The sequence below is a fragment of the Sipha flava genome, unplaced genomic scaffold (assembly GCF_003268045.1).
Source record: "Sipha flava isolate LNK unplaced genomic scaffold, YSA_version1 88_pilon_pilon, whole genome shotgun sequence".
Taxonomy (NCBI): domain Eukaryota; kingdom Metazoa; phylum Arthropoda; class Insecta; order Hemiptera; family Aphididae; genus Sipha; species Sipha flava.
The window spans coordinates 1242870-1258337 of record NW_020273630.1 but is presented as its reverse complement, the minus strand read 5'-3'; the positions used below and the strand labels follow the sequence as shown (position 1 = coordinate 1258337).

The 15468-nt window shown below is 25.7% G+C and overlaps 1 protein-coding gene across 1 annotated transcript in view; it reads right to left on the bottom strand.

Annotated features, from left to right (window-relative positions):
- The window catches only part of LOC112693509 (discoidin domain-containing receptor 2), a 347933-nt gene that overhangs the window by 194222 nt on the left and 138243 nt on the right, over window positions 1-15468 (bottom strand). The window contains exon 4 of the mRNA XM_025568621.1: window positions 7667-7898. Coding sequence (XP_025424406.1) covers window positions 7667-7898 — 232 coding nt within the window. The remainder of the gene's footprint in view (window positions 1-7666; window positions 7899-15468) is intronic.

The following is a 15468-nucleotide window of genomic DNA, read 5'->3' as shown; positions in this document are numbered from 1 at the left end:
AATTAATATACAATCATACTTATTGAGTTATAACCTTATAATAGTATTTAACAAAGATAAAAATATCAAATTAGTTGTTAATAGTTACAAAAATTACACATTCTAAAATGTTATGCCAGGTAATGAATACCCATTTTCACCCCCTAGTTTCGTCCCTGTATATAAGTATAATTTATCTATAGTTGAGTGGAGAAATTGATAATATAATTTTTTTTAAATTATCATTGCGTTGAGAAATTGTAAACATCAAACATAGTCCTATAATGATTAAGTTAATAATGATACACATAAGAGTTAATTAATTTAATTTTTATGGTTTGAAAACATTATTTTCCCAAATAATTAAAATCAATACAAAACCGTTTAATTTCATTATATTTATTTATTATAAAAAAATTATAGTTATAATTTTTGAGATTACATGTGAAATAATAAAATAATTATAACAAATATATATATATAAATTAATTACCTCAATATTATCATAAAATATAGATAGTCTAAAATAATCATGAAAACCTTGTATAATTCATTTATTTTCTTAAAAAAATGCACTATGTTCATATAAACATTGAAGTTCTTCGAAAGAAAATCGGATGAAATATTAAAGTATAATATAAGAATTGATATAGATATTCATGTTTTATAAATGTATAAAAATTGAGTAATATCAAATAATGATAAATGTGATTTTTAGCACTTAATATCCATCACAAAGGTGTGATGTTTTACATGTCAAAATGTAAAAATATTGAAAAAATAAATCATGAAATGAACATATTTTTTTACATACAGCGATAAGTTGATTTTTTAAACACTTTTATGGTATTATATTTTATATCGATTTTAAATTATTATTTTCTTGAAACCCATTTATGAGAGTTCTCAGTAGGATTCAACATTCAAATATGTATAAATATATATATGAAATAAATAAAAAAATAAAGAATTTCTTATTGATTGAAAATATATATTTACATAAGTTGTTTATAAACCAACTGATTTATAATAATACAAGACCTACCACATCAATATATGTACTTTTATGGTGAAAATATTAAATATGATATGTATACCAAGCAGCGATCTTAGTATGTATATGAAGTATTTATTTACTCTTAAGATTTAAAAAAAATTAAAATTGCTGTGTACAATATCAGCATGTATAATTATATAATACGTAATAGATATATAATTATACAGTATATTATTTAATATTGTTAATTTAATGGTCATATTATCCAGTGTCATCCTAACTACCAACAATGCTCTAGAACAACAACATTTGACGACCCCTCTCCTCAACTTCTTCACATTATATTTTTTGTAAAATTTACTTCATATTTTTAGTTTATAATTTACCTCTGTATTTATTAATTATGGTATTTGCTTATTATTATTATTATTATTATTATTATTATTGTTATTGTGATCTTCATTATAAAAATGTATTAATTTTGTTTTGATAACATTTCAAAGTTGACACTTTTTACCTAATAGAAAAATTACTTTTTTTCACAAAACTATACATAAAAGTTATTAAGAATCTTTGTATTTATAAAGAATATATAATAATGAGTTATTTTTAGTACATTTACATAAGCATTCAAAGTAAACATTACAATTGCCTTTTATATTTATAAGAACAACTTATTAAATATAATAATAATAATGTTTTATAATTTTATAATAAAGATTTAATACTCCAACATTTGAACATTATGTATAAAATTCTCTTTGATGAAATAAAGGATTTTTTCCTTGCTTAAAGTTGTTCAAACTTTTCATGATTATTAACAAATTACAACTATTTAATAAAAATATACATTTTGCATTTCTGCGTAGTTTGCCATTATTAGTGATGTTTATTTACCAAATTAACCGAATTCAATCAAACTTGATTTATCTTTAGAAATTGTTAAAATTGATAATTTATATTTATATCAAAATATATTAATAATTTATCAATAATATTAAATTCTACGGTAAAATATATATATATATATATATATTATTGAAGGCATGTAAAACATTTATATAATTTCTAGTTTAACAGTAAGTGATATACAATTTGATAGGAATTCATATTAAATATTTCAGTATAAAAGGATAATTAATACTTATCTAAAACATAACACTGATTTTTTTTATCATCATTAATTATTGACATCCCTATATTCATAATACTTAGGAGGCCCTTGGGTTCTTGCCCTATTTACCTACCCCTACCATCTTGTGATGGCTATGTACGAGTATTGATCTATAGCATGTCATATGGAAAGCAACATTTTCATAAACTTGGATGTTTTATAGTCTATAACTATATTATATTATATATATATCTATTTTATAGTATTTCACATAGACACTGAAATGTATGTATGATGTATCTATATATTGATTAGGGTGCTGTGTATTATGGCAACCCACATGGTGAGCAGCTCGATTTAAATAAAAAAATTTTTTCTCTGCAATCTATTTTAAACTATAATTTCTGAAAACTTATTGAGATAGTTGGTAAATGAGTTTGAGCTTTTATTTAATTTTTAATAACCGTTTGTGAAATAGATCTATTTTGAAACTGAGTAACTTAAATTGAGTAATTTTGCAAATAATGTCACTTGTTAACTAATATATGCATACAAAATAATACATTTTATATTATAAATATACATGCTTGTACTCAATTGTGTACTCAAAATTATTATTTTGGTGTTTTATGAATTCTTGGATTATTTATTAGTTATTGATAATTACAGTTACATTGCATTGCGTTGCTTAAGAAAAAAAAATGTGAAAATAACAGCCAAAGAAAAGTGATGGAATTTTATCTTTGAAAATGATAACTTTAAGAAGCTACTATGTGGAGACGGATCATTAAATAATGCTATTTCTTACAGAATATTATTTAAAAATTATAATTGAATGGATTTCTTAGACCTTTTAATATCAGTTACCATTCAATAATCAAAGACGACTGATAAACTTAATTTAAAAATTAAAAATAAACTGTTTTATGTACAACATAAACATTTAGTATCTTTATAATAGCATGTACATAATATTATAGTTTATAATATAAATATATATAAAAATAAAATATTAAATATATAAACATAATGTTACAATTTATTATGATTAGTATAGACCAGCGTTTCTTAAATTGTATTCCGCGGAAATTAAGTAATTTTTAGTAATTTTTTAAAAATTGTTAGGAAAATTACTTTAACATTTTTGACCAAAGATTAGTAATAGTGAAAAAAATGTTTGCATTATAAAAAAAAAACATTTGTCTATTAAATAACAATGTATAAGCCATATGGAATAGTCTAATTAATTATTATTTAAGTATTATTATATACCATTATATATATTATACAATTATTATTATATTAATTTTTATTTTAACATATTTTTTGAAATATATTTAATACCTTTAATACAATATTATTTTATGAATATAATTTATTTACAAACAATCCTAAAAAGAGCTAAAAAGCTAAAAAAAAAGTAGGAGTTCCACGATAAATATGGACACCAAAAAGGGTTCCAGGGATAAAAAGTTTAAGAAACACTGGTATAAACTTTTTTCTTATCTTTTTTTTTTTAACTTTGACAAAAGATTACATGAAAAATTAAAATATTAAAAATATTCCTTCATGTTCAGGAAAGGTTCGATTATTAAAAAAAAAAAAAAAAGCTGAATATAATAAGACATTTCATTGAAACTATTCTAATAATAATAATTTAAAATTAATTATTTAGCATCTGGCTATGAAGGGTCAAGATCCAAAGTATCCTATCGTTACTTATATAATCCTTATTGGTTATTGTAATATCAACAATGGTTGACAGAAACAATGCAAATCGTTTTAAAAAAGTATACTAGGTAAATATTAAGTATAATGAGATAGTATCATACAATAGTATAGTTTAGAGTAGTAGTGCTTACTGTAGTGAATTTTTTCACATAAGTAATGCATAATATAAGTAGTGTTTTTCCATGGTACTGACTATAGTTTATCTTTCAATCGTCCAAATTAAAAAATTAGTTAATGTTGTCAATGATTGTTGGTTGAGAAAAAAATTAATGTAATTTATTAATCTAATTCAAAAATAAATACACTAATACATATATGTTAAATACTATAATATAAGCACCATTATTTATAAGTTATACTGTTTGAGATCAAAGTTTAGTGACATTTTAGTCATACTGTAAGGTCAAGAATCATGTCAACAACTATTTGTACATATTGAATAAGGGTAATGTATAATTTTTTATCTTGAATATGACACACACACACACACACACACACACACACGTACACGTACACGTACACGTACAAAAATACGAAGTTGCAAGCACACTTAAAGGTTGAAATTCCTTTGATGTTGATACGTGGTATATATACGTGTTGTTACTGTAAGAAAAAGTAAAACTATATATTTCTTATTTTTTTCTTTTTGTAAGGATTATCTCTATAAACTTAATCGAATACGGGATTTGAAGTTGGTAGAAATTCAATTTCGAATATTTCAACCACAAATAAAAACGTTGCTTTCAACGTACTACTAAATAATTTTGCTTTGAACAAGTTTTTATTTATCAACATATATATACGACGAGATGTATTCAAATAAAATGTATATTTCGCTGCAAAATCGTTTTAGCCAATGAAATATTAATTTCTACAAGCAAGATATGCAAATTAACTAAATTCCGATTATAACGATTGTATTTTTTAATTAATGTTATATTTCATGCTTTACTTATTAAATAATAGTATATTATACAACCGAGGTCATTCATAGGTTATAATTTGATATATGATATGATAGGTTATAACTTATAAATTACTTATGACATCATATTAATTGAGTTAGTACTAATATTAATGGTGTCAAAAATTCTAAAAAGTTTTTGCCATATACCCGTATTTCAAGAAGGGATAATAAATGTATAGTCAAAAAATTATATTCGTTGAAATTTTTTAAGCTAACATTTATTTTATTTTTGGAATACACTCATAAAATACTTGCACCAAAAACGTATAAACATTAATATTAATAAATAAATAATATTTAAATTAAAACAAATAACTTTTAAAGAAAAAATTTGTGTTTGGTGTTCAAATTATGCATTTGATATCAAAATTCTTTATTTATGGACCTTATTAATGTGCTTATTTAGACATTAATGTTTACAAAACATTATTTTTACTGTCATAATATTGCAATTAAAAACGCTATTATTATCAACAATCGACAACGAAAAATTTTGAAAATGCTTGGTCAATATTATTTAAAAATTATCGAAACAAAATTAATTCTTTATACACTACTATAGTTTATAGAATTCTTGTATAAAATAATTTACATAATAGCAACACATAATATATTTACGATATGTATATATCTATAGTATTCAAACTTATAGCTTAAATAAGACACCAATATAATATTTGTTTCTACTAAAAAAAAAAAAACTTATTATATAGTATTGTTATATCATATTTCATATGTTATATTTTAAACAAGTTGTTTAAATTATTCATGATAATAAAATAATGCTTATTATAATAATTGTGATAAGCCTTAAAATCATTCTATTTTGTTTTATATTATAATATTATTTATTAATAATTTTTCTTATACAAAAAATCAGATGTTAAAATTGTTGAATCATTGAAATTTTTTTTGTTTTTATAATTTATTTTTATTTAATACGTTACAATGCAGAACAATAAGAATAATTAATGAAAATAAATATATAAATAGAAATAATAATAAAAATTAAATGACAGATTTGACTGAGTGTAAGTTTCCTTGTGAAAGTACTAGGAAATCGTTGACATTTAAATTTGAAAATAAAACTATTGATATTTGTAAACTTAATAATGAAACATAAGTGAAGTTAATAAATTGAAGATAATTTTGAACAAAGTAATGTTTATTAAAAAATTATGTATTATTCTCATGCCAACTAAACAATGTTGTATGAGTTTTTCTTTCATGATATAATATAAAAATGATTTAGTTAGGGTAGTTGATTTTATAAGTGAACTTTGTTAACTAATCAGATAATAACTTTTAACACTGACAAGTTTATCGGTTCTTCAAATTAACCTCTTAACTTTATGTGTTTAAAAAATTTCCGCCTATTTAAATTAAATTGTATCCATGTTTACCAAATAACATAATGCAATTTACAATAAAACTAAACTATTCTCTTCGGAAATTATATTAATTATTATAATACGTAATCATGTTTCTATATTCAAATGTATTTATCATAATTTTATAAGATTAAAAAAATAAAATGTTTATGGTATTATTTTGTTTTTAGTGTCAATTTTTTTTTTACACGTTTCAGCGTTTGGCAGAATATTTTATTTTTAAAATTGAAAACTATTTTTGTTGTATTTCGATGGATAGATTATATAAAACGTATCAAAGATAATATTATAAAAGTCACAGGACTGATACGTTGGATTTTATTCGATATACACGCAGTTTATAACACGTATTTGCTGCAACATCAAAAATGTTACTATAAATACAATATATTTAGGTTGTATTGTGTTCGTAGACATTTACAACATTGACTGTATTTGGAATGTCATTTTTGATGCTTCGTTCCTCGGAGTGAACAACTTGAACAGTATTTGTGAGACGTAGTATCTAAGTTATAATACTTATTATTTATGCATGGAGTAAATAACATCGTTCCTCACTTGACTTTTTTTTTCTGTACACATGTTTAAGTTTCGTCTGATCATCTCTCGTTGGCATTTTTACAATGTATATTTTTATTTTATTGGATCGTCACAATCCAAAAATATCTTTCATTCACTATGTATTTACATTTCATATGATTGTGTTGAAAAGCTCAAGTAAATTGAATACGATATTGTTGTATCAACCAAAACGATGCGTTGTACAGTAACACATTACTATATTTTTTATATAGTATGATATATTGTGTATAGATAAACTATTACAAGCAGATATATATATATTATAATTATACCACATACAATCACTCACAGATATGTATATACGAGTATATATGTTCAAAATATGAGTAGGAAAAATTCAATACTATACAATTCTCGAAGAGGTTTTTTATTTTGTTATTTAATGAAGTGAACTAGATTTTTATTATATATATACATATATCTGCTTTGTAAAATATTGTAGTGCATTTATTCGTTACGTAGGTACTTCAATAATATTGGATTACAAGTTGAATTTTAAATTGTACATATCAAATTTTATTCGTGAGATTTCACAAATAGGGACGATGTTGTTTGGAAATATGCATCTAAAATATTTTTTTTTGTAAAATCACTGTTAACCCATTGACATTTTTATTTTATTCTTATTTTTCGTGTACACCATAAAAAAATATATATTGTTTATGATTATTAGTTTTTATATAATCCGAATATAATATGTCACGTTTTCAGGAATTCACCGTTTGTCATTGCTATATTATTACTCAATATCAAATCTCAAGGAATTGCGTCCGATCCAAACAACTATTGTCGACCACTTATGTTAACCATAATAGTCTTGTTTCAATAAATATTTGACAAGTTAATATAATACTTATGCTAATTAACATATATATATATAAAATATAACAAACAATAAAACTTGCCTGTTTGCCATCCCTGCCTTTCCAACGTATCCATTTGTTGGAACCTGGTCTCCAATATTCGATCATTATTTCCTCAACGAACTCTTTACCAGACCCGTTACCATACCGACCCTGAGTCTTGATGGCCGTCACTGCGTGCAACCCTTGCAAGTTTACCTCCAGATACTGATGGCCATCGTTGGATATAGAACCTTTTGGACACCACGCACCTCCGTTGCCTTCCCATTTCAGCCTGAAAATCACAAATAATAATATAATTATAATAATATTGTTACAAGTATATTAAACTCGATAAGCGACTATACGTATATATGTATATTATATATGTATTTATGTAATTTTAGTTTTATTTTAAAATAAAATAAATAATATACCTTTGAAATGTGGTAGTTACTCAGTACAATTGAAATTATAGTATAACATTAAATATAGTGCTTATTTTTTTTAAAAATACAAGCCAGATGTTGACTATTAACTACTAAATAATTTTCTGTGTACATCATATTATTCAATCATTGAACTGTTCAAATAAACAAATTATCATGATATTAATGGTAGATTTATATTCTAAAAAATAAAAGATATGACATTACTTTTGATACCAAACTTTTTTCTTCCATGAAAAAAATATTTTATTTTATATAATGAAAATCGCGTTTATTTTCGTTCATATCTTATTGATCTTATATCTTAAAAAATTTGCACGTCTCTAATTCTATGTATAAATTGTTATATATTAGCTATGAAATAGTATAAGAAAAAAAAATTATGAGTTAGAGTAGTAAACTATTATTCTAATTATAAGTTAGGAGTGGTGCAAAGAATTCAGAAGTTTGAATATTTCAATGCATACCTTATTGTCTGTTATATTTCAATATACGAATTTTTATACTATTTTATTCTGTAAAAAAATTATATATATACAACTATATATATAAATATAATTATGTTTGATATAATCTGTTATATACAAATATTTTTTTTTAAATATTAACATCCATAGCCTGCAATTTGATCATAATAATAATAACCATCAAGCATAAGCCATAATATAATTAGTAAACTGGTTATTATACAAAATTATATTTAAAATATAGCGTGATGTGTAATAAAGAGGAAGTAAATCGTTGGTAACACCGGTTAATTAAATTAATAAGTCCCTAAACTATTTATTTTTAAGTCTGCGTGACGGGTTATTCAGAAATGTTGATGGAATTATTATTTATACGAGGGTTTTTATGCAATTAAATTATTGTGGTGAATTATATTATGAAGTGTCAGCAAGTTCAATAGTATTTACTTTAAAGTCATTGTGTAGTATTTTAGAATATAATTAGATGTATACTGCGGTGATGCATATGGCTTATAATACGTATTGGATATTTTGGACTTGTTTGATGTTGAATAGAATTCCAAATAGAAAATAATATTATTTACTATTTTGACAATTTATAAAAACATTATTTTGGTAATCATGAATTGTTTTCATAATATTTGTAAAATTAATAAATACGAAACCATTCGTATATAAAAATTTTAACAATTAACAATTTTCCACGCAAAACCATTTTTAATAAATTAGTTTAAAATTGAAAATAAGATAATTTTTTTTTTTTTTTGTTTTTTTGTTTGCACATTTCATTTGCACCGTAAGGTATAATACTCTTATCTATAATGTATATACTGTACAGAAACTATAATTATATATCAATGTATTGTGTATCTTTTAAACATATTTATACATTTTTAATAATTTAAATGTAAGCATATTTTGTCATTTAGTATATGCTATGACGTAGGTAATTGGTTTATTTAATTTCAAATGCAATAATTATCTAAAAATATAAAAAAATTAGCGTATTCATATAATAATTTTTTATATCTTTTGATTTCAGATTAACTTAAGTATTGGAATTCTCAAGGTTTTTAATTAATTTTTAATTTTTAAAAGCTTTCAGCTACTATAGCCAAAAATTCTCTATTCGTGTTATGGTATATTCGTGTGTGTACAATTAAATGGGAAAAGAAATTTTTCTTTTTCTCTGGACGCTAGTTAGCCCGGAGAATACGAAACTACTTGTGACCTGGTTTAAAGCATTTTAAGAATTACCGTGTTTAAAGATTTTCATAGTAGAAAATTGATTAAAAACCGGGTATCAAATGTTGCTCAAGTAAACATTTCAATATTACAAGTACAAGTACAAGTACAAGGTAAAGGCTGAGTAAAAATTCAGTACTACGCCGGGTTTTGGGTAAAGACTGAGTCATTATTATGACATCGAGTACTCGACTATCTAGTAATTAAAGGGTACCCGGAACATCTCTAACCGTCTCACACCGCTTGTCCATGATACTCTCTGTCTCGGAAGTTCGAAATAACCTATTCAGTAAAAATACTCCTTGAATTATCAATAGTAAAATGCGTAACAAGTTTATATTATGTCTGTAAACTATTACATTCACTATTTTATCAAAATTATAATCAATCAATTATTATTATAGGAATATCGTAGTGTGCATTTCCCTACATTGTTGATTATTGTTCCATTCTATGATTGCATTGGCACTTAGTGTTGTCTTAAAAATAAACTAATTCAAGGGCATCATTTCAAATTTTGAAAGGGTGGGGCAACTGGTTAAATTTGCTGACTTAATAGATAGTAATTTATTTATTTATTTATCCTATAGGCTATAAGTTACTTATCAATAGGTTTAATGGAATAATAATATAAATCTAATTAAATAAGGACTTATAATTTTATTATTTGTATATTTTATACTTTACAGAACTTATTTATAAACGCATAAAATTATATCTCAAATATAATGTACCGTAGTTTGGGGTGAATAAATCGATTTTAATGGTTTTTTTATAGATTATGGGCTTAGGCGCGTACTGGGTTAATTTTCCCTACCGGGAAACTGGAAATAATTAGAGCCCACTTAATATATATATATACCAATAAAAATAAATCTCATGTATACCTATCTATAACAAAAGTCAGGTTAAATCTGACGCAACTCATTCAAACTGATACAAGTATGTTGTATATGATTTTATCACAGGGTAACTTAAAGACGGTTTAAATCCACGGGTACTCACTTTCTTATGGTTAGTTCTAGTTTTTAATTATCTACTAGGTAGTAAAATATAGGTACAAAATTATCATTTATCCGTGAATTTAAAACCTTTTTAACGTCAATTTACATATAGTAATCATGGTTATATATGGAGACTAGATATCCTGATATTTAATGTAATAATTATTTATGGAAAAATAAAGTAGGTATCTATTACCTACATGATAGGTATATATAGTAAGTACCTATTATTTAAATTAATTATTTATCAACCCTTATTGTTTTTGAAACTTAATATATTGAAATTTCATAGTGTTAAATCTTATTGTATTCAAAACATTCTTGACAAAAAAAATTTAACAAATAATAAACTTTAAAAATTAAAAATAAAATAAATTTAATGACTAATGGGTCTTATTAATTTGTTCTACCTAAAAAATGTGAAATATACATAAAAATTAAACATATTTAAAATAGAAACATTTTTTTTTTTTAAATACTGAAATATTTCATGACATTTTCAAGAATTAATTATTTTACATTTCAAATAAAAATCAATTAAAATCCTTTATATTAAATGTTGACGATCATTGAAATGTACATTTTTGCATATAAAAAAGCACTAATAATAAACTTAAAAGTCTTTTAATAAAAATTATAATATCCAAAATAACATAGTTATATCAATAACGATGACAAAATTTATTTCACTTTATTTTTTTTCGTGAAGGTGTGTTATTATAGTGACGGCACATACTTGTTATTTTAAGGGAGAACAGAAATGTTTGACGAGATCGGAAAAATTTTTCAAGTTTATTATTCCAATATTTATCATTATCTTATTCTTTTTGTGTATTATTATAGGCATTGAAAACATTTGCAGAGCATTCAATCTTTCACGAAATTCTTGAAAAATTCTAAAACCTGCTCCCTTACTCATAAGATCGTTCGCTGTTGAATTACTTTCATCCCAAAATATAATTTCATCAGCCATTCAAAGTTCTCGTCACACTCGTAAGTGCTATACAATAAAGAAATCGAAATGATAAACACAAAGGTAAACGGTAATCGAAATTAAAACATGACTCTCTAGGTATAACATTTTTGTCACACCTGTACCGAAAGTTTGGTTTTCGACCACGGTCGAAGTGTTGGAATGTAACATTTATCCGTCCAGCGGGTGGTAAGATGAGAATGCCATAGTGGCGGATGGTAAACCCAAAAAGTGCGGGGGGGATGGAAAGTGAAAATCCCTATAACACCATGTAGTAAAGTGAAAATTTCCAAGAGCGCTGGCCCAGCATAACCAGAAACTTAAATGTATACCACGGTCCGAACAAAATATAAACTTTCAGTTAAATCTTATACACATATCACTAACTCCTTTCACGACGCATAAACATTTAAACATATTTCGTTTTCACTATTCCCACACAAGTGCGTTGGATGTTACGGATAAATTTGTTTTGCGCGATTTATATACCTAATAATTCGAATTAGAAAATGAAATCTTTTGCGAAAGTGTCAAATTATCCCATTTCGTGTTAACCGGAGCACCCGATAACGGTGTCGGCGTATGATGTCCGAGAATTTTCGATCGGCGCGTTATCGCGATACGATCGATACGATTATCACCGATCCGTGAACGCCATTACTCTGGGACGTTTTTCCGCCGACATTTTCTCTGCGAACGTCGGACTCGTCGTTTTTTCCGTGCCACCGGTCGTGTGTTTTTGTAGTTGCGGCATAGCACGGTGGAGTCGCCATCTTTGGGGACAACTTTGTGTGTGTGACGACTGTTCGAACCATAGCTAACCCGTGTCCGTGAAATTTTCTTACAGTTATTGTCGTGCGCGGAGAAGTTATTGTAAATTAAGACCGACGCCGCTGATCAACCGATTCTTCTGCCGGTTATGGCGTTCATCGCACGTGTGAACACGGTCGCGTGGGCATAACCACTCGAACGCCAGACCATCCAAGGTATCTCTATTCCATTATATTTCTTAAAAATATTATTTTTATTTTTATACGATTTGTCTTGTTATATTATTACAATGCGTTTGGAGCATATGTGATTTTATTGTTATTTTTAGATTTATCATATTTATAATTACTTTTTTTTGTTGATATTACTGTGTCGCTTTTGGCCCATTTATCCCGGCATTTGTTATAATTTCATTAATTATCCTTGTTAAGTGTTCTTTTTTATTGCAAACGACGCGAATACATCACAACAAGCATAAATACAATATATGACAATCAGTACAGTAATTGTAGTTAACCTTTAATTTCACCATATATGGTTAAAATGGCAAATGCTATTTCACTAAATCTATTGCCTGAAAAATCAAAAGAATGATATATAATGGCATATGAAAAACTTTTAAAATTGAGAAAAATAAATAAAACTAAATCTTTGTCGGAAAATGTTTTTTTTACAATAATCTTACAAATTTTAACAAATTATCTACAGAAATTAAACCGTCAACTCTATGGTTTATTTATGCAACGCTTAAAAGAATGAAAATTATGAAAAATAATACTAACGTTTGTATTTATTTAAAATTACAAGTTTTTTCAAAGAGAAAATCGAGTGGATTAAAAGTAAAAATTCCAAAGTTTTGACTTCAGCCAATATAAAAAATTCATTGATGAAGCTCCTGATATTCAATATTTAGTAAAAAGGTAGGTGAGATAAAATTTTTTTGTATACATTGGCTATTCATTCTCCGTTCATTTATTACGATATATATAATACTTATAAGAGAAATATATATTACACATTAATTAAACTTTTCTACTCAAAAACCAATTTTTCACGATCATTTACTCTTAAAGGAGAGTTATATGATATTTTTAAGAATTACTAATAAATATTACATATATATTACAGGTTATTGGAAAAAACAAAATTGGAAATATACCTAAAGAAATTGCAATATATTTAAATTTACTGTATTCCCGAGCTAATACTAGTCGTTTTTTTTGCCGAACTTCAGCAACATTACCGATTCTGCTGGTGATGTTACAACTAGTGATGGGATTAATCAAATGGAATAATCGAATGATTTTAATAATCGAAATAATGGTAACAGACATATTTACCAAAAGCAAATCAATTAAATTATTCAAAAAATTGCTTGTTTTACTCATTTTCCATTAGGTACTAAATTAAGAAGTCGATTGTCCATCAGTATTGTATTGTAATTGTTAAAAATAATAAAATTACTGAATTTAACTGAAACTACAGGTACCTATTTGGTAAGGGGCTCAGGTCTTATAATTTTTGAGATGGCCTACCAGGATTTTTCTGGTATCCCGGTGGGCTAATACACGCCTGTATGAGCTCAATTTTTATGGTATAGATATCACGAAAACTGTTTTATAAAAATCACATACGAGTATATAGACATATATAATATACCAAAAATAAGGTTTGTGTAATAACGATTGTCATAAACTGGGGAGGAATCAGTGTATCCCAACTTTTAATAAACCGTGAACGTGTATTTAAAAGAGAATATTATCTGATTTCTGAGTACAAAATAGTTTTTTAGCATTTGATCATCAGACAAAGAATTGCCGACTTTTTAAAATTTCTTAGAGTGAAGCATTTGCTACACCCCCTCCCCAAATGATGCCCTGAACTAATTTATTAGTCGTTTAATCATACCTAGTGGTAAACGGTATCGCATGGCTTCATATTTATTTTTTGGGGCTAACACTAATGAAAAGAGTTCTGGTTTTATTTGAACTGAATACATTTTAACCAATTTTTCGTCGTATGCTTATACGAAAATGCAATACCCCGGTGCTGGACCGAACATAAGCATTCCTATAGACGATTGATACGGTGACGGAGTATGTTGACACCGAGGACGGTAAACGGGTGGCAGTATACGGTATTGTTGGGGTTGGGCTTTGACATGACGTCGCACACTTATGTTCACTTGTATACAACGATACATGTTCCGTGTGGTGTACACTGTGTTCACACAGAAAACCCCGATGCAATTCGTCAATGTCGACTAATCGCGAGACGTACATAAAGCTTCTTCTTTCGAGAGACGACCGGTGCGGGGCTTTAGTGAAACAGTCAAAAACGAGAAAGCATGTTCTCACACATTTGACAGATAAAGATTGAGAGATTCGATAAAAAAAAAAAAAAAAATAATAATAATAATAAAAAGAAAGTCGAAAAAAATATTTTTATTGTAATAAAAGTTTTTAGCGGTCGAATTCGGTCTTGTGGTTATTTTCCTAGAAAAAATTATGTGAATCGTTAAGAAATCCAACGAACTTGAACGAATTCGAAGCCCGTGAAATTGATTGTTTTTTTTTTTTTTTTTACTATGAAATGCGAAATTTATTACCCAAGACATTATTCGCGTACCACGTGAGAAAATCTTTAAAAAATAATAAGATACTAAAACCACGCATAGTTATGAGATTTGTTTAAAAACTACTTTAGACGAATGAAAAATACTATAATTTATTCAATTATAATAATACAATACACTCGCCGTCCTCTTATATTATTGTTGTTCAATATAAGAGTGTACAAAAGTTTAAGCTTACTCAAGATATTTTAACGATTTATTTTTTTTTCCAGAATAACACCTGTTTTGTCTTGCACTATGTATTTCTATCAAAGACAAATTGATTTTTTTAGGCTACGAATATTTATATATTTTTTTCCCGTACAAGTTTCATACTCGTAT